General features: G+C 37.4%; 3 protein-coding genes across 7 annotated transcripts in view; all 3 read left to right on the top strand.

The window, feature by feature from the left end:
- pkib (protein kinase (cAMP-dependent, catalytic) inhibitor beta) overlaps positions 1–16,183 on the top strand; it is a 35,888-nt gene extending 19,705 nt beyond the window's left edge. For 3 of the 5 annotated variants that reach the window (XR_008384636.1, XR_008384634.1, XR_008384635.1), the window contains exon 3: positions 308–663. Coding sequence is in view for 2 of the 5 variants with exons in the window: in XM_053613788.1 (XP_053469763.1) it covers positions 12,710–12,854; positions 15,299–15,390 (237 nt within the window). In the remaining 3 variants the exon portion in view is untranslated. Of the gene's footprint in view, positions 1–307; positions 664–12,283; positions 12,436–12,682; positions 12,855–15,298 lie in introns of those variants that run through there. The other 2 variants (XM_053613788.1, XM_053613787.1) reach the window with 2 other exon arrangements.
- A 77-nt stretch (positions 16,184–16,260) lies between these two features.
- On the top strand, positions 16,261–17,938 carry LOC128600962 (fatty acid-binding protein, brain-like). Its single transcript, XM_053613786.1, has 4 exons — positions 16,261–16,497; positions 16,613–16,785; positions 17,651–17,752; positions 17,854–17,938. Exons 1-4 carry the CDS (start codon positions 16,428–16,430, stop codon positions 17,902–17,904), a joined length of 396 nt encoding a protein of 131 aa, XP_053469761.1. The 5' UTR covers positions 16,261–16,427; the 3' UTR covers positions 17,905–17,938.
- Positions 17,939–23,169: 5,231 nt separating this feature from the next.
- On the top strand, positions 23,170–24,639 carry fabp7b (fatty acid binding protein 7, brain, b). The gene is made up of 4 exons (XM_053614393.1): positions 23,170–23,239; positions 23,341–23,513; positions 24,333–24,434; positions 24,538–24,639. The coding sequence occupies exons 1-4, from the start codon at positions 23,170–23,172 to the stop codon at positions 24,586–24,588; spliced, it is 396 nt and encodes a 131-aa protein (XP_053470368.1). The 3' UTR covers positions 24,589–24,639.
- Positions 24,640–25,722: the final 1,083 nt, after the last annotated feature.

The following is a 25,722-nucleotide window of genomic DNA, read 5'->3' as shown; positions in this document are numbered from 1 at the left end:
TAAATCACGAGAACGTGCTCAGTGACCTCGTGCTATTTTCATGTATGCCATATGACTATATTTCATGTATTTGCTACTTCTGTGCTAAAAACTCAGTCCTGTTACTTTCAATCCTTTTATATAAAGAGAAGGCTTCTTAAAAAAAAAAAAAGGTCAGGCACGTTTGTTTTTTCTTCATGAATTTAATGCAATTCTAGCTAAAACATTATTGGATTTAGGTTTTCCAGCTTAACCATTTAGTGTTTTGTAGACATGGACGTGCATAATATGTTCAACTTTTTGTCTTTGTCTTTCTTACCTTTTGTAGAAGAAGATGGAGAGAACCCATGCTATGGAGGAGCCAGAAACACCCACCCATGGCATTCTGCAGGGGAAGGAGCAAGACACGACCACCACCCTCTCCATCACTACTCTTTCTCCCTCCCTCTCTCTCTCTCTCCCTCTCTCTCTACCACACACAATAACACACAAAAACACACACGCATGCACACACACAAATGCACGCTCACATGTATGCGCATGCACATATGGACACACATTCCCATTACCCAATGTTCATTCCTGTTACTAAAATGTTTTGGGTTTTTTTAAAAAAAAAAATTAAGTTAAACCACTTTTTTGTGGTCCATCATCTATCCAACTGTTTAATATATTACATGATTAAAAAAGAAATATAAACCTTTTGGGTTTTGGGTCTCCTTTAAATGGAAGAAAATGGCTGTGCATTTTTTTTTTTTAGAAAAAATACAACTTGAGTGCATATATAGTGATTTTTTTAGTCACAAATATCAATTATTTGAACGTGTAACCAAACATTTCTTTAAAGTAAACACTCCCTTAAGCGGAAAACAAAGGGATTCGTTGAGAAGCTTTTAAACATGCTTTTTAAATGGCACATGAGTTTCGGTAACAGGACTGAGAAAAATGCAACCATCTTCTGCTTAGATGAAAAATAAATAAATAAATAAATAAATAAATAAATAAAGTTACCTGAGATTGACCAATATACATTTTGAATAGTTAAATACGTGTGTTATTAGATTCGGTGTTGAAAAAAAGATTTAAAAAAGTGAAGTTTCATTTGGAAGAGTTACAACAAGCAAATGGTATTCGGTGGAATGACCCTTAACCTGAATATCTGCTTGGCAGTGAATTCAGTTTTGTATTTGAACACTTCAGTTGTACACATAGACACACACACTGAACATTTGTAGAGCATGTCAAGGCAGGGTTTTCTATTTTTGGATCTCATGCTAGTATTACCAATCGCCACGTTGAGCTTAATCTCAGCTTCCCTCCGTCCTCACCTTGCAAGAAAACACTCATCTTTTATTAAAACACTTAATCCATCGACCCTTTCACCTCCTGGCTAGCACTGCTGCCTTCTCTTTTACTGGTATCACTAATCTCTTAAATCTCTTTGTTATGTAGTCTTCCTATACTCACTCTAGCACTTTCCCTATGACTTTGTACCTCTTGAGACACGAATAGTCCAATCCACTCAACCGCTGCTTGGCAAGTTTCATGAATTTTCATCTCTTGAATAAGAACCATTGTACCACCACAACAGTGACCAATACAGAGATAAAGTTGTCTATGGCACTGTTGGTATTTGAACTCGAGATCCTGATTATATGGGGAATGCGTTATTGTTACTTCACCCTGGAGTTTCAAATGTTGGGCTCTCAGTTACACAAAGTTCTTGGCTTACATTACATAATTCTCTATCAGATACACAATTCATGCATAAAGTTATATCACTACATAATCTGTATTCTTTTATGTCCCTGTACTTTTGAACACTTACACCCCAGCCTGCACATTAAAGTTCTCCAGTATGGGTGTACTGGTGGTCCGAGACCCAGCCTGAGAGCTGTGGGAGACAGATTGTTCACTGCTATGGCCCACAGACGTACAAGCTTCTATGCATAATTATGATTATTTGCCAGATCTGATCTGTATCGTGACCGTTCACATTCATAACTGTAAGTGACCCTTAACTGTTTTTAATTTGAATGCACGGGTCCCTTGAAACACCTTCTATATACTGTACTTACTGATTTCTTATGCAATTGTTCTGAATTTTACTCGGTTTCAAAAGGTTCCAGTTTTCCAGTTTTGCTTGTATCAATTCCTCAAATATCAAGTAAATCTCCACTGAAATCACCACTGTCGTTATTCCGTTGCTGTTTTGTCACACTTCTGACGCCGGATGCTGACGGCCACATCGGTATGTCCATGAGAGTTAGAAAAAGCCATATGAATTCCGATCTGGCGGTTTTTATTCCTGTCGCATGTCCCACATATCAAATATGTATCTGATTTAGGACCACATATGAAAGTGGTTCAGGTTTAATTTGTACAGATCAGATTTTTGTGTCCACACAGTCCTGAAAAATTCAGATCTGTGTCACAGTCAGGCAGAAAAAATGGATCTGTGTCATCTGGGAATATGAGTCGAGCCTTAAAGGAGAAAAAACACAATAATTGAGACCACTTTATGTTTGTTTGAAGAGTGCTGTTTGGTTGTCAGGTAATTATTATTGGGGTTGCCAGGGCCTTTTTATAGGTTACATTGGAAGGATACACTCTATGCTTAAAATCGCCATAAAATGATTTGTCTGTGATGATGTCATGATCATTGAGTGAAGGTGTGCTCATTATAGAGTACAAAATGCGGTCTGAAAGTACAGCTGTTAATAAACAAACAGCGATAACTTTGATTTGGTGCTGAGCAGAAGTGACAAAATGGGTTGAAAGCCAAGAATAAGTCTAGAAAGTCTTGAGAAAATTGTTTTGTAAATTGTTGAGTAGGCACAGGAAGGATATTCACAATGAGAAATTGCTTGCAGAAGATTCAGCTTCCAGTCAGAGGCGTGTGAGTGGCGTGTGTGAGGAAACAAACAGAGAGTGAGTCAGTTAAGAAGAAAAAGATTCCCAGGGTTGAAAAGAAAGACCACTTCAACACAGAACAGTGTTATGGTCAGAAAATTGAGAGAAGACAGGATGATCGCAAATCAAGAGGGAAACCAAAGCTTAAGCAGCAAACAAAGAGGCTAGACAATATTTTGACAGAAAACCCTTTTGCCTGGATTAGTGATGAATCCAGCTTTCTTCTCCATAGAATTCATGGTCGAGCCTATATGAGGAGGATACTCGGAGAAGAGCTTATGCACTCAGGCCACTATGAGTCATGATGGGGGTGGGATTATGGTCTAGGGATGCATCACAGCCAAAAGTGTTGAATCTTTGAAAAAAGTGGGTGTTAGCTATGCTTATATTGATTTACTGGTGGATTCCCTGTTCCCAACTGTCCACCTTCAGTCATCAATGGAGGGTGTTGTTTGACGAAGAGGAAACTGAGGTTATACATGAATTAATGGCAAATACGAAAAACGCCACATCACTCAGAAACCCTACTTTTTGTTCTGCATATACCTATAAATGTATATACCATAAAATATAAACAGCATTATCGTTCAAATTTTGGAAATTTGCTATATCAGCCATCCATGGTCTAGATTAGGCCATCCCTAAAAACCAAGCAAGAAGTAATCTGATCAGAACGATTGACAAAAGGCTGATGGCAACTTTAAAGAAGCAGTAGTTTAAATGGCTTCTCAAAGACTTGTCAAAGGCAAGGATGCATACATAACAACATTTATAAGTTCTCCACAAATCTGTCCTGGGGTGACAGCTTCTAAAAAAAAGTGATTATGCCCTGCGATAGGTTGGCACGCCGTCAATGGTGCCCTGAGTCTCCTGGGATAGGCTCCAGGCTCCCTGAGGATAAGTGGTACAGAAAATGGATGGATGGACCTCTTAGTCTCAGCATTAAACGCCCCACCTACAGTTCAAAGAGTGTCTATATGTATTCTGCTCACAAGATTGCACTATGATTGGCTATCAGCACTTATATTTATGTGCAAATGGTGCACCAGGTCCCAATGGGCAAACAAACTTTTGAATGCTTTAACTTTAAATCTCACTGTACTATAATGTATATGTGACAAATAAAGGATTTCTTCTTCTTCATCTTCTTCTTCTTCTATGGACTATCCCTAGGTATGGACCACTTATGGAGTACCGCTAGGTATATGGTTTTGGTGATAATATGTTTTGTGAAATACAGAAAAAATTAGAAGTCTTAATATTGTAATTAAGAGTTTCTTCTGAATGGGCAGTTAGGAGATAGCCTTAAGATCCCTGAATACACCCCATGGTTCACAGATTTGTCTCATCCCATCAGGCAGATGCATACAGTAAATGCACCACTTATTTCTATTTCTGTCTGTTAATTACAGCATAGAAGACACATAGACACAGATTTGCATTGCACTGCTGATGGATTAACTCTGGACACTGAAGTTATAGTACTCGGAAATATGGCAAGAGCTACGATTATCTTCCTCTTCATCCTCATCCTCTAAACCAACTGCTTATTACCAATAGCCAGGCTCACTTCTGTTCCAGTGAATCTGAGCTGCAATCTTTAATTACAACCCATATGGTAATGTGGCATAATTAGAAATTTGGAAAAAAAAATTTGTTTATAGGTTTTGTTTTAAGATCTAGAAGAAGAACATATACAGTGAAATTCTTTTCTTTGCATATCTCAGCTTGTTAGGAAATTGGGGTCAGAGCACAGAAGTTCTTTACAGTAGATGATCAATTGTGGTTCCTCAGATGTGTTTAATTGGCCTGTGACTTGCATGATCAGCAGTTTGGGGAAAAAATATTCTGTGTCAGAGGAAGCTTGTATTAGTCTTTTCCATCACTGAATGGTAGCTGTTGTGTGCTAGTGGAGGATTTGGTTTTAAAAAAACAAAAAAAAATCCATGTAAATACATACACACATATATATATATTATTAAAAAATAATGCAAATCTCTTGCCATTCTTGACTGATTTTGCTTCAGGAATTAGGGACTGGATGAGCTTTATAAATATCAGATATGGATAGATCAGATATACTTTGCAGATTATCTTTGTAGATTACCTAGACCTTGCTAGACCTTTCAAAAGACTGCTTTTATTAATGACTTTCAGCAACATTAATCACACCAAAAACCTGTTACAAACAGACAAGAAGCAATGTCTGCAATATATGTAAGCTCTCTCCATTGATCTATGTGCCTGACGGTCTGCACACATGGGACCAGTGATTTGAACTGCTCTGTTCTCAGTGTTAGGCTGACATTTACACAGCATCATGGCTTAACCCGTCCTTTTGAACTTGGTTATAAACAAAATGAAATGAAAAGAAAAGAAAAAATAGACACCAGTAGAGGTACTATTTTGATGGCTACTTTTTCATAAGCAGCTTTTTCATGTCATTGTGAGAGCTATTAAAGACCTCTGTAATTTTAAAGGGCAGCAAAGCATTAAGGATTTTAAGAGCAGCAAAGCAGTAATGCAAAGATTAGATTTGAAATGAAGGGATGAGCCCCCACCCTTTCATTTAATAATTTTTTTTTTTTTTTTTGCTATCTATTGGCTGAAAGAGATGATCAAGTTTCTTGTACTTGGTCCTCAGAGTAGAGATGATTCACTGAGCACTCCTTCTTTTATCCTTCCCAATCTACACAAAGGCTCAAAAAGCACAAGGGCCTAATTTTCATCTTAATGATGACAGAATGTTCCTTTTTGCTGCTTTGTTTCCATAAGGCATCATCCATCCATATTTATCACGCCCCCCCCCCCCCCCCCCCAACCAAGATAATATTAAAATAACGGCAGCAGAACGTCCTTTTAATAGACATTCAGTGCGCACTCGTGGTCTTAAAGTGGTGCTTCACTAGGAACATTAGCATACATATTGTTTTCTAAATCAGTGTTAAGTGCAGTGACTCTTTTGATCTGTCAGTCTAAATAATAATGATAGATATTCAAGTCACATTTTATCAATAATCTATCCACATTTTGTCTACTTATGCAGAGCTCCTACGGTCCTGCGTAAAGGTTTGCAGGTTCTTCAACAGTACTGTGGGATAAATTCAGTTTATATACCAAAATCAGCTTTTTCAACATTCAGGTGTCTGGGGTTTTACTGTGGTTAGTAAATGTATTAAATGCCTGACAAAACATGAGTTCAGTGCTGTTTTTTTGTCCTCTGGTTACACAGAGAGAGAGAGAGAGAGAGAGAGAGAGAGAGAGAGAGAGAGAGAGAGAGAGAAGTTGCTGGACCTGCAGGTAATGAATGAGGATGAGGCAGGCAAGATGAGTGTCCCTGAAAAGCAATAAAGAGTGCATAGCTCCCAGTAAAGCCTATGCTAAGCCTTTAACAACCTCTTCTTTACTGCAGAGGAGCACAAGCCGCTAGCATCAGTTGAGATATGTCAGGATTGATTAGGTTCTGGAGCTTTGTTACATGATCGTGTTTCAGAGCTTAGTGACATACCAATAGACTTTGATAAACCTGAGTGCTATAATGCTCGTACCATCAACTCATGCATTTAGCGGAGATCTTCCCAAAATAGCTCTGGCTCTCCCAGTATAGCTCTGCTTAACTGATGGGCCTTGATTAAATTCCAGATTTTTCTCCTTCCAGGAGGTGATTATATGCTTGGGATGAAGAACCATCTGTTGAATGATTAACAAGGTTTCACTCCCACAAAAGCTAATACAGATTTTAATACTAATGCCACGCACACACCAGAACTGCCGGAGGCAGAGAGATACTGTGTGTGTATGTAGTATATTTATTATGGTCCTTTGGCCTTTTAATGGAGATTACTGTATTACAGCAGAAAAACGGTTACATGGGAATATTTTTTGTTTCCCGCTGTTGCCTTGGACGTACCCATCTCAGATTGGTGGCTAAACTGTTCAGATACCCCAGGGCTTTCATGACAGTATGGAAGACCAGTTTCAGTTCCACGTTCTCTAAAGTTAAGAATAATAACACACATGAGCTCAGTATCCAGGCATCTTATTCCCCCTTATAATCATTACAACTATTACTACTATTACTACTATTACTACTGCTGATGATGCTACTAATACTACTACTCTTATTTCTACTACTACTACTACTACCATTTCTATTGCTACTACTACTGACACAACAACTACTACTATGTCTACTGGTACTACTTCTGCCACAACAACAACAACAAAAACTACTACTACTACTACTACTACTGCTACTGTTTCTTACTGTTACTAACTAGTACAACTATTAGTACTGCTGCTACTACCACTACTAATATGACTAGTATTATCATTATTATGACTACTGCTACTAGTATTAATACTACTACTACTACTACCACCACTATTGTTATTATTCTTACGACTACTATTACTACTACTACAGCTGCCACAACTACTATTACAACTACTACTACTATTTCTTACTGCTACTAACTACTACCACTATTAGTACTGCCACTACTAATACGACTACTATTATTATTATTACAACTACTGCTACTAGTTTTACTACTACTACTACTACTACCACCACTATTGTTATTACTCTTACCACTACTACTACTACTGCTACTACTACAACTACTACTACTACTGCCACCGCTACTGCTACTACTACTACTACTATTATTATAATATAGTTTTTTTAATACAGCACCTGTCCCTGAGATACAGTCTGGTACAGCCTATAATACTAATGAGTAATAATAATAATAATAATAATAATAATAATAATAATAATAATAATTATTATTATTATTATTATTATTGTTATTATTATTAAAGCTACAAGCAGCTTTTTCAGGGCCAAGCCACACAATCAAAGACGCACTACAATTGTTGCCTAAGCAATCTCAGGGAAGCAGAACCACAACTTTAGGCAAAGGGATTCAAGAGTTATTTGTAGTTTCTACTCATCATGTATGTACCTTTGGTGCATGGCCCCTTTATAATAAATATATTTTGTACATATTGTACTTTTTTTTATGTATCTCCATTGGTGGACAGTTCATGACTTCAGTGGAATAAACTTCATGTTGAGACTGTGGTGAATTTCCTGATTACACTGCCGTGCCTCAAGCTGTTTTATCGTATTGGCTCTGTATTAAATTTAGCACGCTAAATTTAAAACCAAACTACAGTATGATTGTGATTAAAGTAATATGTCAAGTTTGGGTTAACCTTGATGGAACATTTTAGAGAAACGAATGTAATTCTAAAATGATCGTTTCTAACGTACTGTGTTTGTTTGCTGCATGATCAGTTTAAACATAAATGAAGTAACCAAACCTGTCAGAGAGACAGCCAATGCAGGCGGCAAAACATTAGGTGAGCTTAGCAATACCTCGGCAGAGAACATAATACCATACTAATGTTTGACCCATAAGTAAGTACAAATGGATTCTGAAGGGTCCAGAAGTATTTCAATTTCTTAGATCAAACCACATCTTAATACTCACTACATGATGATACATGTTGCTGCAGAACTCAAAACTGCAACACAGTTTTCATGGACAGAGAGTGGAATATTCCTGACTGGCCAAATCAGTTATCCAATCTGAAACTGACTGAATAAACTTTCCTTACCTGGGGTCTCAGTTATGAACCGGCGTATGCATAGTTTTGTGCATAAACCGTGCATACGCCTGTTTATATCCACAGAATGTGACAGAATTTTTCTCATATGAATTCATAGGGGTGCCAATAATTGTTGCACACCTATATCTAACAAAAAAAATTGTGTGTTTTGTTTTGTCACGATCTGTCACTACGGAGAGGCGGAGACAGATGCAAATGCAGTTTAATGAGTTTTAATATATAAAGTCCAGCAAACAATTCCAATACGTAAGGCAAGTTCAGAGTCAAGGCAGGCAAAAGAGTCAGGCGATCAGCGAACAAGATATCATAGAGAAACCAAAATACAAAAACCAGGGAACAAACAAAGTAAAAAAAAACAAAAACCAAAAAAACAGTAGCAATAGCAATGACATAATGAGGCTTATATAGGTGTATAGTAATGAATGTGAAATTGAGAACAGAAATTGAGAGAGAGAGAAAATATAAAAGTATATGCAGTTAAAGAATTGTGATTGGGTATATGTTAGAGTATAGGCTAGAATCTCATTTGTAGGCCCAGGTCTTATCTATGGTGTCAGGTTTTTCGATTGGGTCTTACATTTTTCTGTAGTATGTGTAGTGAGCCTGTACTTTAGCTATAAGTTCATGGAAATCTATGGTATTTAGAGCTATATTAAATTTCACTGTATTTAAGTGTAAAGTGGGAGGCCAAGTGGTGGGGGGGGTGCACTTTTGTTTGTGTGACATCAGCGTATTGTAAGAAAGAATTGTGGTTGATCACTCAGTCATTTCTTGAACAGTGAACAAGAGTGGACCAGTAACTGACTCCTGGGAAATTCAGGTAGTGAGTAATGCAGTGTGATGAAACTGAACCTCCCTAGGTTAAATGATACAGAAATACAGATATACCTTTGTGGAAGAGTAAGTGTTTCTACTCCTACTATCTGATGTCATCCAGAGTGAAGATGGGTTCCCTTTTGGTTCTGGTTCCTGGAGTTTACCCTTGATACAGTTGCCTCTGGCTTGTTTATTGAGGATCCAAGTCTACATCATCCAGATTTCTGTAAAGCTACTTTGTGACGATGTCTTTTGTTAAAAATACTATACAAAGAAATTTCATTGAATTGAATAATCATACTGACATGGTGAAAACAGATGAGTGCTTAGCTTTCAGTGTCAGAATGAAGTATGCGATGATTCGCAGTACTAAAGACAGCTAGCAGGACACTGAGAACAGTTTCCCTAATATTTTATATAATAGTGCCCTAGTGACTGGCACTGGGTTCTGTAGATCACTTGTCTTGTATCCAGATGAGAAGAAATGGATGGATGGAGGGAAACAGGTGTGCACTTAGCAATATAATTAGACTTCTTGGCCCGAATTGTGACTTGAGCAGGCTTGATGAGGAAACAGAGCAGAATGCTTAACTATGTTTAACAGCTAGCCAGTGGGAGTGAATCCTGCCTCACTTTGAATAAACTGTCTGCCAAGCAAATGAATGTCAATCTACACTGATTTGGTTAGAAAAATGCCTGTGGGAAATTTGGAAGACTGTGGAACTTTTGCCACATCAGGTTTCCCACACTAAAACACTACGATATATCCAGCAAAGTGAAAATGTATCTATGAGTCTGTCTATCTGTCTGTGTATCTAGCAAAATCATCTTCACGCAAAATTCACCCTTCACCCTTCGTCTGACACTAGCTCTTTGTAGGGAACACAGTTCACAGTCATCATCTATCCTGCACTTGTAATTGGCTGTCCAGTTAAAAAAGGAAAGTCTGGTCTTCAGCATGGTGGCACAGTGGGTAGTGTTGCTGCCTCAGAGATTCAAGGTCCTTGGTTTGATCCTGAGCTCAGGTTATCGGCTGTGCTGTTTCACATGTTCGCTAAAATATGCAATGTGTTATTATACATGTTTGTGGTGCTCTGTAACAGACTTCTGCCCCATCCAGGAGGTATTTACTCCTTAAGTCAGGGGTTCCCAGGAGTGACTGTGACTAGGATAAAGCGGTTAGTGAAGATGGAAGAATGAATTGTCTTTAGACCCCAGTCCACAAAAAATATTCTCTGGAAAATATCACTTGGATAATTATTTCTATTGATTTAGTATCCGGTGTCAGCTAGAAGAGGATGGGTTCCATTTTGAGTCTGGTTCCTCTTAAAGGGATAGTTCACCCAAAAATGAAAATTCGGTCATTACTCACCCTCGTTTCATTCATCTTCAGAACACAAATGAAGACATTTTAATGAAACCCAGGAGATTTGTGTCCCTTCATTTACAGTCCAGTAACTTCCAAGCTCCAAAAAATTCATAAAGGCATCGTAAACGTAATCGAAGTACGTGGACGTTCTCACGATGCAACGGGACCCGGAAGCGCTGCACTGTTTACAGCAGAGGAAGAGGGACGCTGTACACAAACTAGTCTTTGTAACAAAGATCTGCAGATTTCGACATAGGGGGACTTTAATTTTTTTTGTCCGCTCTCGCGTCAACACAACACGCATGCGTCGTGGTTCTCTCAGAGATCTATGCGGAAGTGAAGACATTTAGTGAATAAAGACTTCATTTTAGTTTTTTTGCGCACACAAAGCATTCGTAATACGTCACAAAATTGGGATTAAACCACTGGAGTCACATGGATTACTTTTACGATGCCTTTAGGAACTTTTTGGAGCTTGAAAGTTTTGGTTACTGGACTGTAAATGCAGGGACAGAAATCTCCCAGGTTTCATTAAAATGTCTTCATTTGTGTTCCGAAGATGAAAGAAAGTCTTATGGGTTTCGAATGACATGAGGGGGAGTAATTGATCACAGAATTTTCATTTTTGGGTGAACTATCCCTTTAAGGTTTCTTTATGTCATCTCAGGGCTTTTTTTTTTTCCTCACCACTGTCACTTCTGGCTTGCTCAATAGGGATCTAAATCTACATCTGTTTTGTGACAACATCTACTGTTAAAAGCGGTATGCAAAGTAAACATGGATTGTGAAATGCTTTATTTTTCATACAGTACATGCATTAAACACTGGTTTCTTAATTATTTGCAGGTTTACACTTAATATTTTGCGATTCCTGACCTGGAATGAAAAACAGCACTGAGTCTCTTCCTGTAATGTCTAACAAGGCTTTAGATTCTGGTCCACTCATCTATGAAGAACATTTTAAACTCTTTATTTATTTATTTTTTAAATTTCTTTTAGATTTGTGTCGATGATCACCATGCCGATAACGCATGACCGAACAGTTTTTGTTCCCATCTGACCACACTATGATGCTAATTAAACTAATGGCAGTGCTAATGTCCTTGTTTCGTGAGATTCTCTCAGGAATTACTTCTTTCTTGCAACACTTCCAAACAGCTTGTTATTATGAAAGTGGTCTTTGACAGTTGATTTAAAATCTGTACCATGATAAGAATGAACTAAATTGTGCAATTATAAAACTGATCCCTGGGATAATAATAATAATAATAATAATAATAATAATAATTATTATTATTATTATTATTATTATTATTTTAACCTTCTTTCATTATCTTCCTCACTGTATGGGGTAAGAGTGTGCTTATGAGCCCAATCCCTCACAAATTTCCAACTCTTTCAGACATTTAGAAGTTTTTGTTGTGGCCCTAATTGTGTTAAAGATTGTATTTCTAGCTGCTTATATATTTTTACATTCATTACCTGACTTGTGAAGGTGTCTTTTGTGTAAAGGTTCTTTGTTTTTTCCCTATCATAACGGATGGAAATGCAATTTTTTTCCCCCAGATGTGCACCAAGCAGCATTAAGAAAACAGTGAGGCAAAAGTCCAGTGTGACTGCTACTTTTTTTACCTCCATTTTTACCCACCAAAGAGACCACACCCACTTGTTTTCAATTGGCTCGCAAGACTGAATTAGTGAATTGGCTTTTCTGCCAGGTGAATTTTATTCCGCTTTTATTCCGCTTATTCCTGTTTTAGGTGTCTACCACATCGCTATCATAGCAAAGAGTAAAAAAATAAATACAGATAAACCATAGATGTTGGCACCTCTGACTATTTACAGTAGGAAATGTCTTTCTATGTACTGTGTATTACTGCCTATGTACTATATAGGATTAATTGTCCTATATATAGGAAAGTATTCAGTTAAAGAATGAATAAAAAACTGCCTTATATCTTGCAGATGATAATGTGAAAAGCAAGAGCAGAGATGACTGATGTGGAAACTGTTGTCACTGACTTCGCCGCCACAGGAAGGACTGGCCGACGAAACGCCGTGCCAGATATTTTAGGTTCCAACACAGGACCCGAAGCAGCAGACCTTCCAAACAAACTAGCTGATCTTGCTGTTGGAGGTACTGTACCACTGTTGTCTCACTGTTGTTTCTGAAAGTAAGAGAGATAAAGATATTAGAGATACAATTTGCACCATGTGGTTTTGTTTTTCAGTGTAGTTTTCTATTATCTCGTATTAAGGGGCTGTCTGCAATGTAGGCTTCCAGACCATACATTCAATATGTAAATGCTGAAATTATAAGCTGCGTTCACGCCATGTTGGATTTACCGTAGTTACTAGATGACAATCCGGATGTTCTACTTGGAGATGTTCACGTCCTTGCACTTGGAATTATGCGTTTCTATACGGCAAAATGAATCCTTGAGACGATGCTGTTGACAACTGCAAAATACAAAACACATAGACACGATATTATATCACATTTTGATGCTATTGCTAAATATTGAAGACAACAGAAAGCGTATCAGGTAGTGTAAGTAAGTGTTATGGCCTTTGAGTGTTTCCGCATGACATTGCTGCGGTTAGGTGGTACAAGTCGGAGCTCTCAGAAATTTCCTGGTTTACAAGCTGTAATTACATGTTCTACGAGGACATGAATGCTTTTTACAAGTCGGAATCTCGTAATCACGACATGGCGTGAACACAGTGTAGTAAGTGTAGAAATAAACACAGTGCAGTGCCTAGGATTTCTCAATCAGCTCCATCTGAGTTTGAAGCCTTCATTTTCAATTTTGCAAGCTTCCTTCCTTCCTTCCTTCCTTCCTTCCTATAGAAACTCTATAACCAAAAACATCAGGATGACCTTTCTTTAACCGTGTAGAATAAAAAGAATTTTCTGGTAGCGGTTCCTTTCACGCCAACTTTATCTAGGTGAACTTTGACCTGTGAATTCACAAGCTTCCATCTTGTGATCCAATAGAAATCAAGAAGGTTAGAACAAATTCAATCTCTTTGCTCTAAAAAAAAAAAAAAAAAAAAAAAAAGGACGAGTTGCTTAATATTAATTATACCACGGGTCTGTAACGGCAGCTCTGACAGTAGTGCAGCTACAACTCACAGGTTTATATGAATGTGATCAGTCTAATACTGTATTGTTTCTATAGTAATCTTTAATACACCAGACACTCAATGATAATCTAGGGCTAATGATAAAAAGATTAATAAACATGTTATTTAGAAAGAAAAGTGTACATGGTGAAGGTTTCTGTTAGGAGACATTGATATAACGTTTATGGAAGGAGACTCCACTATGCAAGGGAGCGTCAGCAGTTAGTAACGGTCAGTAAGTTCTACCATGGGAAAGGCTTTGGAACTGAGGAGTTCATGTTTTCATTTTTTGACCTATTATTTCTTATTTGTCTGTCTTATTAACTTCAAGGCAGACAAAATAAAGCTGGTGAGGGTATGATATGCAAACAAATGCAAATCATGAGGCAAAAACGTGGTTAAAAAAAAACCTCAACAACAACACAAGTACATGGTCTGACGATTAACAAACAGACTAAACAGAACTGTGAAACCAGAAACAAATATCAAACCAGAAAAGCAAGTTCAGTAAACAAAGACTTGGTACATCAGGTAATGAGCACTGAGCGATACTTCATGTTGTGTGAAGGGTTGGAGTCTGATTGTATAGGGTGTGGGTGAAAAGCAGTACGCCAAAGGAGTAGTATGTCCGAATTCTCAGTATTCATAAAACAGTAGGTGAGAAATACATTGATGACCTTCTGCTGAGATTGTGCAGTATGGAAGCAATGGACACTGCGCTATCCCATAATGCAACAGGACTGACGTGGAAGCGCTGTCAGAATCAAGAATAGAGGAAGGCAGTGTGTCGGCTATTTTAAAGTTGAAGGTCAAATGACAGTTCCAACATGGCGGATGTAGTATTTCCGGATTGTATTCATGCTACACACATATACTGATCAGTACGTACTGAATCGGATGCAGTAGGTACTGTCACAGTACATGATTTTGAATGCAGCCATCGTGTCCAGGTATAGGTAATCAGACTTTGGGCGATCTTGAAGGTGGAAGTGAAGCTGCCTGTTGGGAATGGTAGTTCTGGGCGGCCATGTTTATATGGCGCTGTGTACTCTGGGAAATGGAGTTTGTCGCTGATTACGGCCTTGACATGACAGAAACTATAATTGGATAAAAGTGTTGTTCATTATTAAATAATTTAAAACAATATAATCATTGGCAAATTGCTGGTTTAAGAGGAATAAAACATTTTGGGAAAGTGTCCTCTGTCCTGAACTACTTTCCTATGGAGGAAAACATACTGTTCTTAAAAATAATAATAATAATAATAATAATAATAATAAAAGCAGATACTGGAGACATGGTAAAACATACCAGGGCCTACTGTTTTTGCAAAAATAATCAACACCAGTGTGGTGAGATGAAGCTCAAGAGGTGTTTGCAACTCTGCTAAAGGTTTCACCACCAGTCACAGTTTTGTTACACTGTTCCATATCTGTCCATGATATCATTTCACAGATGACGCTGAGCATGGAGGAGAAGGTTCATCCTCATCAAGTGACGCAGCCAAGGACCCTGCAGAGGGAAAGGACCAGGCAGAGGGAACATAACTTAACCCATTACAGCATGAACCAAACTGAACAGCAAAGACAAGAGAGACAGCACCACAAACAATCTCTCCTTTAGCCTCCATGACCAAACTACTGTTCTGGTCGCAGTCTGTGCTATGCAGCGTCTTCACTGGAGGATATTATTCTGATTAAGGCTGATGGAGGAGCACACCCATCTTCTCTTGGAAATCCTTCTGTTTTGACAGAATCAATAAATTCCCCACCTGAGTGATGTTCATGTGGCACAAAGAATCATGGTGTCTGTATGTCTTAGAGAACCATATGACATTATTTTCCTAGTTTTAAAAGGGACCACTTGATTTATTTTTTTAAATTGTCACTAAACTAAATGAATGTCTAGTTTCTATACAAAAAAAGAGAGAAAAAATAGCATTCCATTTGGTTATGTAAGTACAATTTAAACCTTATGAATGTTGTTGATCATCTATTTTGTGATTTTTATTTTCTATGAACATATTGTACACTTTTTTCTGAGTGCTTTTTGTCAAAATGAGTAAATATGGAACTGTCAATGTTGAAAGTTACACTTCATGTCATTGTATTGAAAGTACTGTAGGCGTCAGTTTTCACTGATTTGGTGGTGTCATGATTTTTCTTTCCTTTTTTTCCCCCCTCTGTGCTCTCAAAAGCAAAACCTAAAGAAAATACATACATGAAGATGGTGCGTTCGAATACATTTTTCACTCTGGTTATGCTTTGCAAAAATCAAATGCGTTGTTTCAACCACATTGTTGTCTGTTGCGCCGATGTGAAATAAACTCTGCACTTAGTTTTTTTGTGGTTGTGTCTATAAAAGCTATTGCTTCATTCATCCAAGAGAATCAGTCGGTATAGGCGTACCCTCATTGTGACAACACAATCATACAAACAAATCAGATATCTCAGAACAGGCTGTAAAAATCTCCTCCCCTAAGATAACATATAAATAACGGTGTACAGCTGCACAGATTAAACAGGTAAAGTTCTACTTCACCATTTCTGTTCCCTTCAAAATTAAATAGCTTAATAATATCAAAATGGAGGCTTTCTTCGGCAGTTGGAAACTTATCCAAAATGAGGACTACGATAAGTTCCTGAGAGCAACCGGTAAGTTGTGGTTTTTTTAAAACAGTTTTCTTTACTCTGTTGAAACCTATTCATGTCATTTCGAAGCTATATTTTTACAAATAAAATTTCATCCATTGATTGTGTATTGCCACAGGTGCTGATGAAGAAGTGATTTCTATTTCAAATGTACTTAGGCCAGTTGTCACAATTTCCAGAGATGACGACGTTGTGGTCGTTAAACTACAAAGTGCCATTGGTACTGAAGAGTTCTCATTCAGATTGGGTAAACAGTTCTACCACCAGAAAAGGGATGGCAGATACTGCAATGTAAGAATATTTTAGCATACCTAGATTCTATCACGACCCTGACCAGCATAAAGCAGTTCATATAGATTAATAAATGAATCATAGGACAGTTTGTGCGTTTTGTATTGTTATGATGCTGCATCCGGCACAGTGGGACGTGGAGTGGGTTTAGAAACTTCTAGGCAATAATCACGCTTGGTCTAATAAGTTAACATTTCTGTAGTAACACAGGAATTTGTATGGCAGATGCTCGACATAATCAAATACATTTTTTTTTTTTTTTAACTATAATCATTGATATGGTGAAGGTTTTTTTTTGTGGAGATGTTTATATAACATTTTTGGAAGGAGTCTCCAGTGTAAGCACTTTGTAACTGACAGAGTTTACTTTAAACCTTTAAACCTTTAGTTTTCTGCTGGTAGGCTGTCAGAAAAAAAAAAAAGAGAGACTGGTAAGGGGACCCGCTCTTTACAGCTGCTATAATGCAAGTGATAACAGGAACTATCTTAATTCATGGACGTTTCACAGCATTTAAACGTAACGATAAATGGATAGAATGATGTTTCGTTCATTGATAAATGAAAAATTGCAATCTGCATTGAATTTCCCCGGATACAAATTGAAATCTGCAAATTGTAATATTTGTAATATAAGCCAAATGAAACACTTGAAGATGTGCTGTTTATATGAATATAACCAACTTCAAGGTGGTAACAAGAACTCGTGTCGTAACGCATCACACCAATTCATCATTGATTTATTTTCCATAACACCGCACCGCCAAATGTTTTATTCCTTACTTATCCCATTTAGCCAATTCTGTAAATATGGAACTTGGGTCATTTTTGAAGATTGGTATGAGATAACCACAAGCTGCTTTGCTAGGTTGTTATAGATCTGGAAGAAAACCAACTTATACAGGTGGAGAAGTGGGACGGTAATGAAGCTACATCTATCGCCGAGGTCAAGGATGGGAAACTGATCAAGGTGAGACCAGACTAAATTCACGCTTTTTAAGTCGTATGTGATCAGCTATTTGAAATATAATAATAAAAAACTAATGGATATATTTGCATTCAATCTTACAGTCAGTAAAATTTAAGGACGTCACAGCAGTGCAAACCTTTACGAAGGTCTAAAAGTTGGACGACCTCCCGTCTATTCTGCTAGTACCCACCCCCACCCCCTCCTCCTCCACTCACCCCCCCCCCCCCCCAAAAAAAATACCCTGCAGACTGGAAACATTTCTAAAAAGGAAATGCCTCCAGTATCTTGCACGTCATGTGTCCAAATGTGCATTATAAACCCTTTGAAACCATACTCAATAAAGAATTGTGTACAATATGTTCTCATTCCATTCATTAATAAACAATGTCTTCAGATTCGTTTGCATAAATTAAAGAATTAACAAAGGCTATTAACACAAATACACACTAGTAGACTGTGGTGGAGTTAGGTTCATTCACCGTTACTGAAACTCTAAAGATGTCTACAGATGTGGAGGAGTATAAATAGTGCAACATGTAGCTGACACAAACTTATTTGCTGTCATCAGATCAGCATCACATTAAGATGATATTAGATTTAGATTTATTACATATAACTTCACAGTTTATACAGGATAAAAAGTATAAAAGGTGGATGAAATTATTATGTTACAGAGCCCCAACAACAAATCAGTCAGATAAATAAGAATGTAGAGTTAAGAGGAAATACAATACAAAGATACAAAGTCCAAGTATACGGTTGTAACTGTATATGAAGACACCGAGGTCCGTACCACTGCAGCTTTGGGACGTTTGATGGGTTTTTGCACATACAATATATACAGTGTTTATAAACCATGCATAGTAGTAGTAACCACACAGGAATTACTATATTAAACGCTGAAATCTTTTTCCTAGAATTGAATGTTCCAACATCCATCTTCATACAGTATATAATACGTAAGTGAACTGAAGGTGAAAAAAAAGCAGTTGCCAGAATGTATATTTGTTTGCCCAATAAAAATAACAGCCTTCCAATTGGCAATATAAATACAATTTAAAGCTTAAAATTGTGATTTTAGCATCTATTTCCCCATTCATTTTCTTTGAAAGTGCACTGCACACTTTTTCTGAGTGCTTTCTGTGAGTCAAGGTTGTATAGTGAATAACTGGATTTGCATAAATTGTATCCAATGGGTGCATTTTTTTTTTAAACAAATTTGAAACATTTTTATACAATAAAATGTTAAACAGGATAACAGACATTTCTGAAGATCATATTCCTTAATATCACAACTGGGTTAAATCAGATGGTCCTTTATTTGCCTTTTAGCAAAAATCCAAATAAGCTGTCATTTGCTTTTTACTATGTGGCTTTAGTAAGTAATTATTAGTATATTGTCAGTATATGTAGCCAGTGTGAGTACAAGTAGTAAATGGTTACTTACTTACAGACTCCCAGTATTTTAACGCAAAAAGGCAAAAAAGTGGACAATAGAGAACAATAAAAACTTTGACAATATACAGCACAAGCAACAAAGTTTCCAATATACATGATTATACATTATAGCATAATACAATACATAAAGTGTTTGCAAAAGTTTTTGCACACAATGTACAACAAAATATTCAATATACACAATGATATACAATATGATACAAAATACAGTCTCCTCCAAAAGTATTGGAACGGCAAAGCCGATTCTTTTGTTTTCCCTATACACTGAACACTTTTGCGTTTGAGATCAAAAGATGAATATGAGACGATAGAATATGAGAATTTCAGCTTTCGCTTCCTGATATTTACATCTAGATGTGTTAACAGCTTAGAGCAGGGTACCTTTTGTGTGAGCCCACCCCATTTTTAAATGATCAAAAATATTGGAACTGACAGGTGTTTCTTGGAGAAGCATGGGGTAACACTTTTGGGTCTGCACTGGTGATAACCTAGAGGTGTAAGGAGTAAAAAATGGCACATCTGAGCTGTTGTCTCATGGATATTTATGTTTGTATGAGGTTGTAAGCAGAGCAAACCCGAGGCAAAACAGAATAAGTGGCAAGTGAGCTGGAAAGCACCATGGTTATTTGTTTTGCAAAACATTTTACATTACTGTCTGACTAACGTGCCAAGGCCACAAGCACAAATAAATAAATAAATAAATACCTCACTTCCTAGAGTCTGCTGTGTGGCGTCAAAATCCAGGAGCTGCTTGGGGAACAACATAATATGGGCATAAGGCAGACTCCCCTCCTCCAAGTGTATCAAACACCTCCTCCCCAGTGCATACCCATGCTAAACCATGCCACCACCTGCCACACTTTCATACTGTATATCTCGTCAGTATTTCAAAACAGTCAGTAGCCATAGACTCTTTGCAATAGAGTGCTGTAAAAATGAGTCCTAACACCCGAAATGAGTTGCACTTCCGGTTCCATCATCCCGAAGTCAATGGGTTTTTGGTGAAATGCCTGAAATAAGGTCTGTGGTTAACACAAGCTCAAGATACTTTCACGTTTTATTCTACGACATAAAATACATCAGTAATACCCCACTCGTGATTTTGTTTTGAATAAGGCGGCTGCTAACAAGTGGCTAAATGGGGCTACAGAGGTTGTCGGGGACAATAAACGTCATCACGCCGAACAGGGAAACTCATCTACTACAGCCTCGTTGTGTTTATACTCACGCTCTTGCAAACTATTCCACCTCAAACATTCCAACCTGTAGATTGATCAATTTATAGAATTCTCCAATTGTAGTGTTTTATTTTTAATTGTAGTGCTATAAAGTGTAGTGGTGGTGATGTTGAAGTCATGTGACCATGGTGTAGTTCAGGGGTTCCCAAACTTTTCCAGGGCAAGGCCCCCCAAATGGCATTAACATTTGACCGAGGCCCCCCTTTTGCAAGATGTCTTTAAAACACATTAACAATACAGACTTCTGAATATATCCCCCCTTTTTTTATTTTATTAATAATTACATCTTACATCTTTACATTATATTACATTAGGAATTGATTGTGTGTGTGTGTGTGTGTGGTTGTCTGAAAGTGAGAATTTATTTTCACACCAAATTTTCGAGGCCCCCTGGGCGCCCCCTGGCGGCCTCCACTTTGAAAACCACTGGTGTAGTTCGTTTATAGCCTAACTTTAGCTTTTTATATCTGCCGATTGTATTTAGGCTTCAAAACTCATAAAAGTTGTGTTCATTTGTGAAGATTATCTTGATGAACAAAACGTGTAAGAATCATAAGCTTTTGTTGGTCATGCACAGAGCTTATTTTCTGCAATAACTGAGGGTAAATTCCAGGTTGGCCTACCAAATACGTCTCTGAGTTAATGTCTGCCGAGTATACTGACTTGCCTTAAAGGGACTTTGTTTTATTTGGCCACTTATTTGCAGTGCTAATTTCGATTCATCCAAATGACTCGAATCTTTTGATTTCGTTCACCAAAAAGATGATTTCAGATTCTCTGACATGTTCAGTCACCCTTTCCAAAAGTTAAATCATTACACTAGTAGGTGGCGCCAGTGAGTGTCTTTGGATATTCTGAATAAGTCATTGTTTCATTTCAGTCATCAAAGCCCTGCAGAGAGTGGTGCGCTTAGCTGAGTGCACCTCTGGGTCTGCTGTCCTCTCTCTGCACAACATCTACACCAGGCGTTGGAGCGTAAGAGCTGGTAAAATCATCAGAGACTCCACCCACCCTGATAACTGTCTGTTCAGCCAGCCCACATCATTATTAACTCAGTAACTACTCAAACTCAACTCATGACTTGTTCCTGTATCACCATGCCATGACTTTACTTTTCATTATCACTTAGTGCCATTTGATGGTTACATGGAAAGTGCTGAGCGGTAAAAGGAACGTGCACAGACATTTTAAGGGGCACTGGCCCTCAAAATTAGCAAGAGCAAGAGCACAAGAGAAATGGGTGACTTCAACAATTTAAAGCAGGGAGACTCATAAGTCATAGACGCAGTAACGCAGTAAAAATAAACACAATGACATCTTAGAAACTGCATCACGGTGTGATACAACAACTGCACAGTGAGTGACCAGAAGGCACTAGAACGGGTAGTGAAATCTGCCCAACAAATCACCGGAACACAGTTTCCCAACATTACAGACATTTATCAAAAGCATTGCTTGTAGAGAGTGAGAGGTATCCTCAAGGACACCTCCCATCCCCACCATGGACTGTTTGTATGTCCCACATCAGGAAACCACTACAGAAGTCTACACTGTCGCACAAAAAGACTCATGAACAGCTTGTTCTTGCTGTACTAATGCTGAACTAACTGTGAGCCTCCACCTAATAACTAAACATTAGCAGTAGACACCATACTATACTGTATTGTACATCACTGCTATTATCTGCAGTTATGCAAGTACTTGCACTTTACTGCAATTATCTGTCATTACTACAATCATTTATATCAGACTGTTATTTGCACATTATTTCTATTTGCACATCTGCATTTACTCTAATCCACTATCTACTATATCATATTGCATGCATCACGCTGTTTACCTCTACTTGTATAGTTTGTAAAATAAATTTGTACTGGCAGGGGGAGGGGCATTTATTTATTTATTTATTTATTTATTTATTTATTTACTGTTAAACAGGTCTTTGTCTGTAAATAAGTTGAGAACTCCTATGATAGAGGTCAACAGGAAAGTGAGTAGAAGCTTTCAATCAAAATGAATCGTGAATATGATTACTATTACTAAATCTGGACATAAATAGAATAATTTTATGGTATTTTAGGTTTAGTGGTTCACATATCAAACATCTGCACCTTTTTAGTACAGAAATCCACTAACTAGGCAGCTTAACAAGACAAAAGAAGGCTTCAGGTTTTATTAAGGCTTAATTATTATCTTAAAGGGTCTTGCAGAAGGAGAGGCCGAGACAGAAAAGGGTCAACAAGCAGAGAGAGGAGATGGCACTGCGTTATTTCAATATATTTGCTTGATCTGTGCCTTTTCTATCTAATGGATTGCATTTATGTCATATTAGATCCATGTGTAATACAAACTATGTAATAGACAGGTGTACTGTATGCCAACGTGACCACATAGTCATGATCATTTTCCATCATTATGTAATTTTGTGGTAATTTTTTTTACTCCCTTTTTTTTTTTTCCAGAGGTATGTGTTCACACCCATTGAGATTATTTGACTGTAATGACCCAAATAATTAACACAATTTAATAAAGAAATAAGGTGTCTGGGAATGAACTAACAAGCATGAAAGGTACAGTCTCCTCCCACTGCACACTGTATAAAGAATCAGGCACAACTGGAAAAAGAAAAAAAAAAGGAAAAAAAAGAAAAATTCAGAGGATAGTTACATACGTTCTGTGCCCCTTCGATTAAAAAATTAAATAAAACAATATATTACCAAAATGGATGCATTCATTGGAAGTTGGAAACTTGTCAAATCTGAAAATTTCACCAAATACTTGACAGCACTTGGTAAGGGTTTTTAAATTGGATTCTTACACCTATTGTGTGTTTTTACTCCAACAATTTTATCCAAAATTACTTTTATATAAAATGACTTCTTGCATTCACAGGTGTTCGAGAGGAACAGATCCGTGTTGCCCAAATAATTAAACCAACTATAACTTTTTACAAAGATTGGGACTATATAGTTGTTAAAACAGTGACCAGCATTCATACTGGAGAAATCTGGTTCAGGCTGGGTGAAGAGTACTATGAGAAAACCAAGGATGGCAGACAATGCAAGGTAAAAATCTCAAATTCGCTAGTCAGTACATAAATATCTGGGACATTTTATGTCTTTGTCATAGTAAGACTAGGAACGTTAACTCATTATACTTCCACAAATAATTGCCTTGCATAAGTATTCCTTTCCACATTTTCTAGTGTTACAACCTGATATTGAAATGGACTTAATTGGGATTATGTCATGAATCATCACAAAATAGCCTATAATACTGAAGTTGAGGGAAACTAAATATTGTTAGCTAAATGTTAATAATAGTTGTGACTGCGTATTTCCCTTCACTGGGGCAGTGAAAGCTCAGTGGTTAAGCCATTGGGCTACTGATCAAAAGGTTGTGAGTTGCATCTCAATTGCTCAGTTGTATCCTGTCCTATTTGCAAGTTGCTTTGGATAAAAGGATCAGCTGAATGTGGTCAAATATAACTGTAGATCAGTTCTGGTGCAGCCAGTTGAAGTCACCACATCACAAGTCACTTGAACGAAGTCCACAGCATCATGAATACTGAGGAGTTATCAAAGCAAGTCTGGGTATCAATTATGGGTTGTTTCTTTAAAAAGAAAGTAAGAAAGAAAGAAAGAAAACTGACTAGAGGTGATTGTTCAGCAAAAGTCAGTGACTAAGTAAGGATGGCATTAATCAGAGAAGGGGTTGTAGATTAATGACATAATCTCAATTAAGTCCATTTCAGTTCCAGGTTGTAACACTATAAAATGTGGAAATGTTCAAGGGGATTAATACTTATTCAAGGCACCGTATAGTAAAATAATCAGTGCTTTAAATCTCCCCATAAGATAAACACAAGCCTAACTATTTTCTAGAATGTTGTAACCCTGGAAGGAAGCAAACTTGTACAGGTGCAGACGTGGGATGATAAAGAAACCACGTTTGTTCGTGAGATCAGTGGTAAAAACATGGTCATGGTAAGAATGTCTTGAATTCCCATTTGTGAAGTTGGCTGAGAGTGCAGTAGGCTGTTGAATAGCATGTGGTAATATATTGTTCTTTGCTCTTTGCACTTTGCAGACACTGACCTTTGAGGACACTGTAGCCACCCTCACCTATCAGGCGGTATAAATGATGGACCACTTATCAGCCTAGAAGCATGTTTTAATGCGAATATCCACATGTCCTAAAAAGATGGTGTCCAAATATAGAGATGAGAGGTATTATTAGTACAGTTCTAACTAATTTCATTCCATCAGAAGACAAGCATAAAATAAATACCAAATCAGATCGTTACAATGTGTGGTTGCGTCTATGTAATGACACATGACTACAGTTCACTCTCTACAGTTCACTGATCTTTTCTGAAATCATTATTAAACCACAATCTAGTGTTTCATCTGTTCTTATGCTTTATTGCGTATGCTCTGATATTGTTTGTCCATCCTGGCCTTTTCACTGACGGTGGTGTCCCTAAATACTGGGGTTTTTATGTATCAGTGCAAACAAAAGGCTTAGTACTTAAAATGGATGAATGCAAAATATGGGTTGAAAGTTCTAAACCAGAAGTCTTTCTGGTCAATGAAAGATCAAAGGGTGCAGAAGTCTGTTGATTAATCTCAAATATATAATGCTGTTTAAGGGAGATAATTTGCCTAAGGGTGGAGAAGTGTCTGTTTTATTAAAGAACATTCAGTGATCAGTTGTTCGAGCCAAATTCACTCCCAAACACTTTAAGTTAATACTTCTTAATAGCATTTTATTAGCTTTTCCCTGTCAGTGGCTGGGTACTATCACCTTCTATCAGCTCGTTTTATTAGTTAACCTTAATTGTGATGTGTTTAAACCGTCTGAGAAAATAACTAAACACTTTGACACTTTGGACCTTCAACAAATTCTCATACCACCAGTTGTGATCCCGATGCCCCAGAGGCTACTCTGATTGATATGGTGTTTACAAACGCGCCATATATATTACTCGAGTGTATTTTGTAATGACCTTTCCATTGTTTTGTAGCCTGTAGTTGCAAAAGCCATTTTATGAAACTATATGGTATAATCAATCAATCAAAAAGTATTGAAAAAAAACCCTTTTTTACCTGGCTGAAGTCAAATGACAGTCACATCGGTCCCTAATGTGAATGATGCTTGAAACTTGTATAGAGAGCCTTTTAGATATGTTATTAATAAGCATGCACTAATTAAGAGTTCTCTCATGACTTGGCTTCAGACTTACAACAAATCAGTGAAGGCATAAAGAATTAG

Source organism: Ictalurus furcatus, chromosome 25 (assembly GCF_023375685.1).
Source record: "Ictalurus furcatus strain D&B chromosome 25, Billie_1.0, whole genome shotgun sequence".
In the NCBI taxonomy this organism is placed as follows: domain Eukaryota; kingdom Metazoa; phylum Chordata; class Actinopteri; order Siluriformes; family Ictaluridae; genus Ictalurus; species Ictalurus furcatus.
The sequence above is the reverse complement of the archived record's forward strand: the minus strand, read 5'-3'. Positions and strand labels throughout refer to the sequence as shown.

Excerpts from the sequence above, each read along its gene's own strand:
- LOC128600962 (XM_053613786.1), top strand. The coding sequence starts at position 16,428 with ATGGAGGCTTTCTTCGGCAGTTGGAAACTTATCCAAAATGAGGACTAC. Across the intron at positions 16,498-16,612 it reads TAAGTTCCTGAGAGCAACCG|GTGCTGATGAAGAAGTGATT; the intron begins GTAAGTTGTGGT and ends GTATTGCCACAG. Across the intron at positions 17,753-17,853 it reads AGGATGGGAAACTGATCAAG|TCAGTAAAATTTAAGGACGT; the intron begins GTGAGACCAGAC and ends TCAATCTTACAG.
- fabp7b (XM_053614393.1), top strand. The coding sequence starts at position 23,170 with ATGGATGCATTCATTGGAAGTTGGAAACTTGTCAAATCTGAAAATTTC. Across the intron at positions 23,240-23,340 it reads CAAATACTTGACAGCACTTG|GTGTTCGAGAGGAACAGATC; the intron begins GTAAGGGTTTTT and ends TTGCATTCACAG. Across the intron at positions 24,435-24,537 it reads GTGGTAAAAACATGGTCATG|ACACTGACCTTTGAGGACAC; the intron begins GTAAGAATGTCT and ends TGCACTTTGCAG.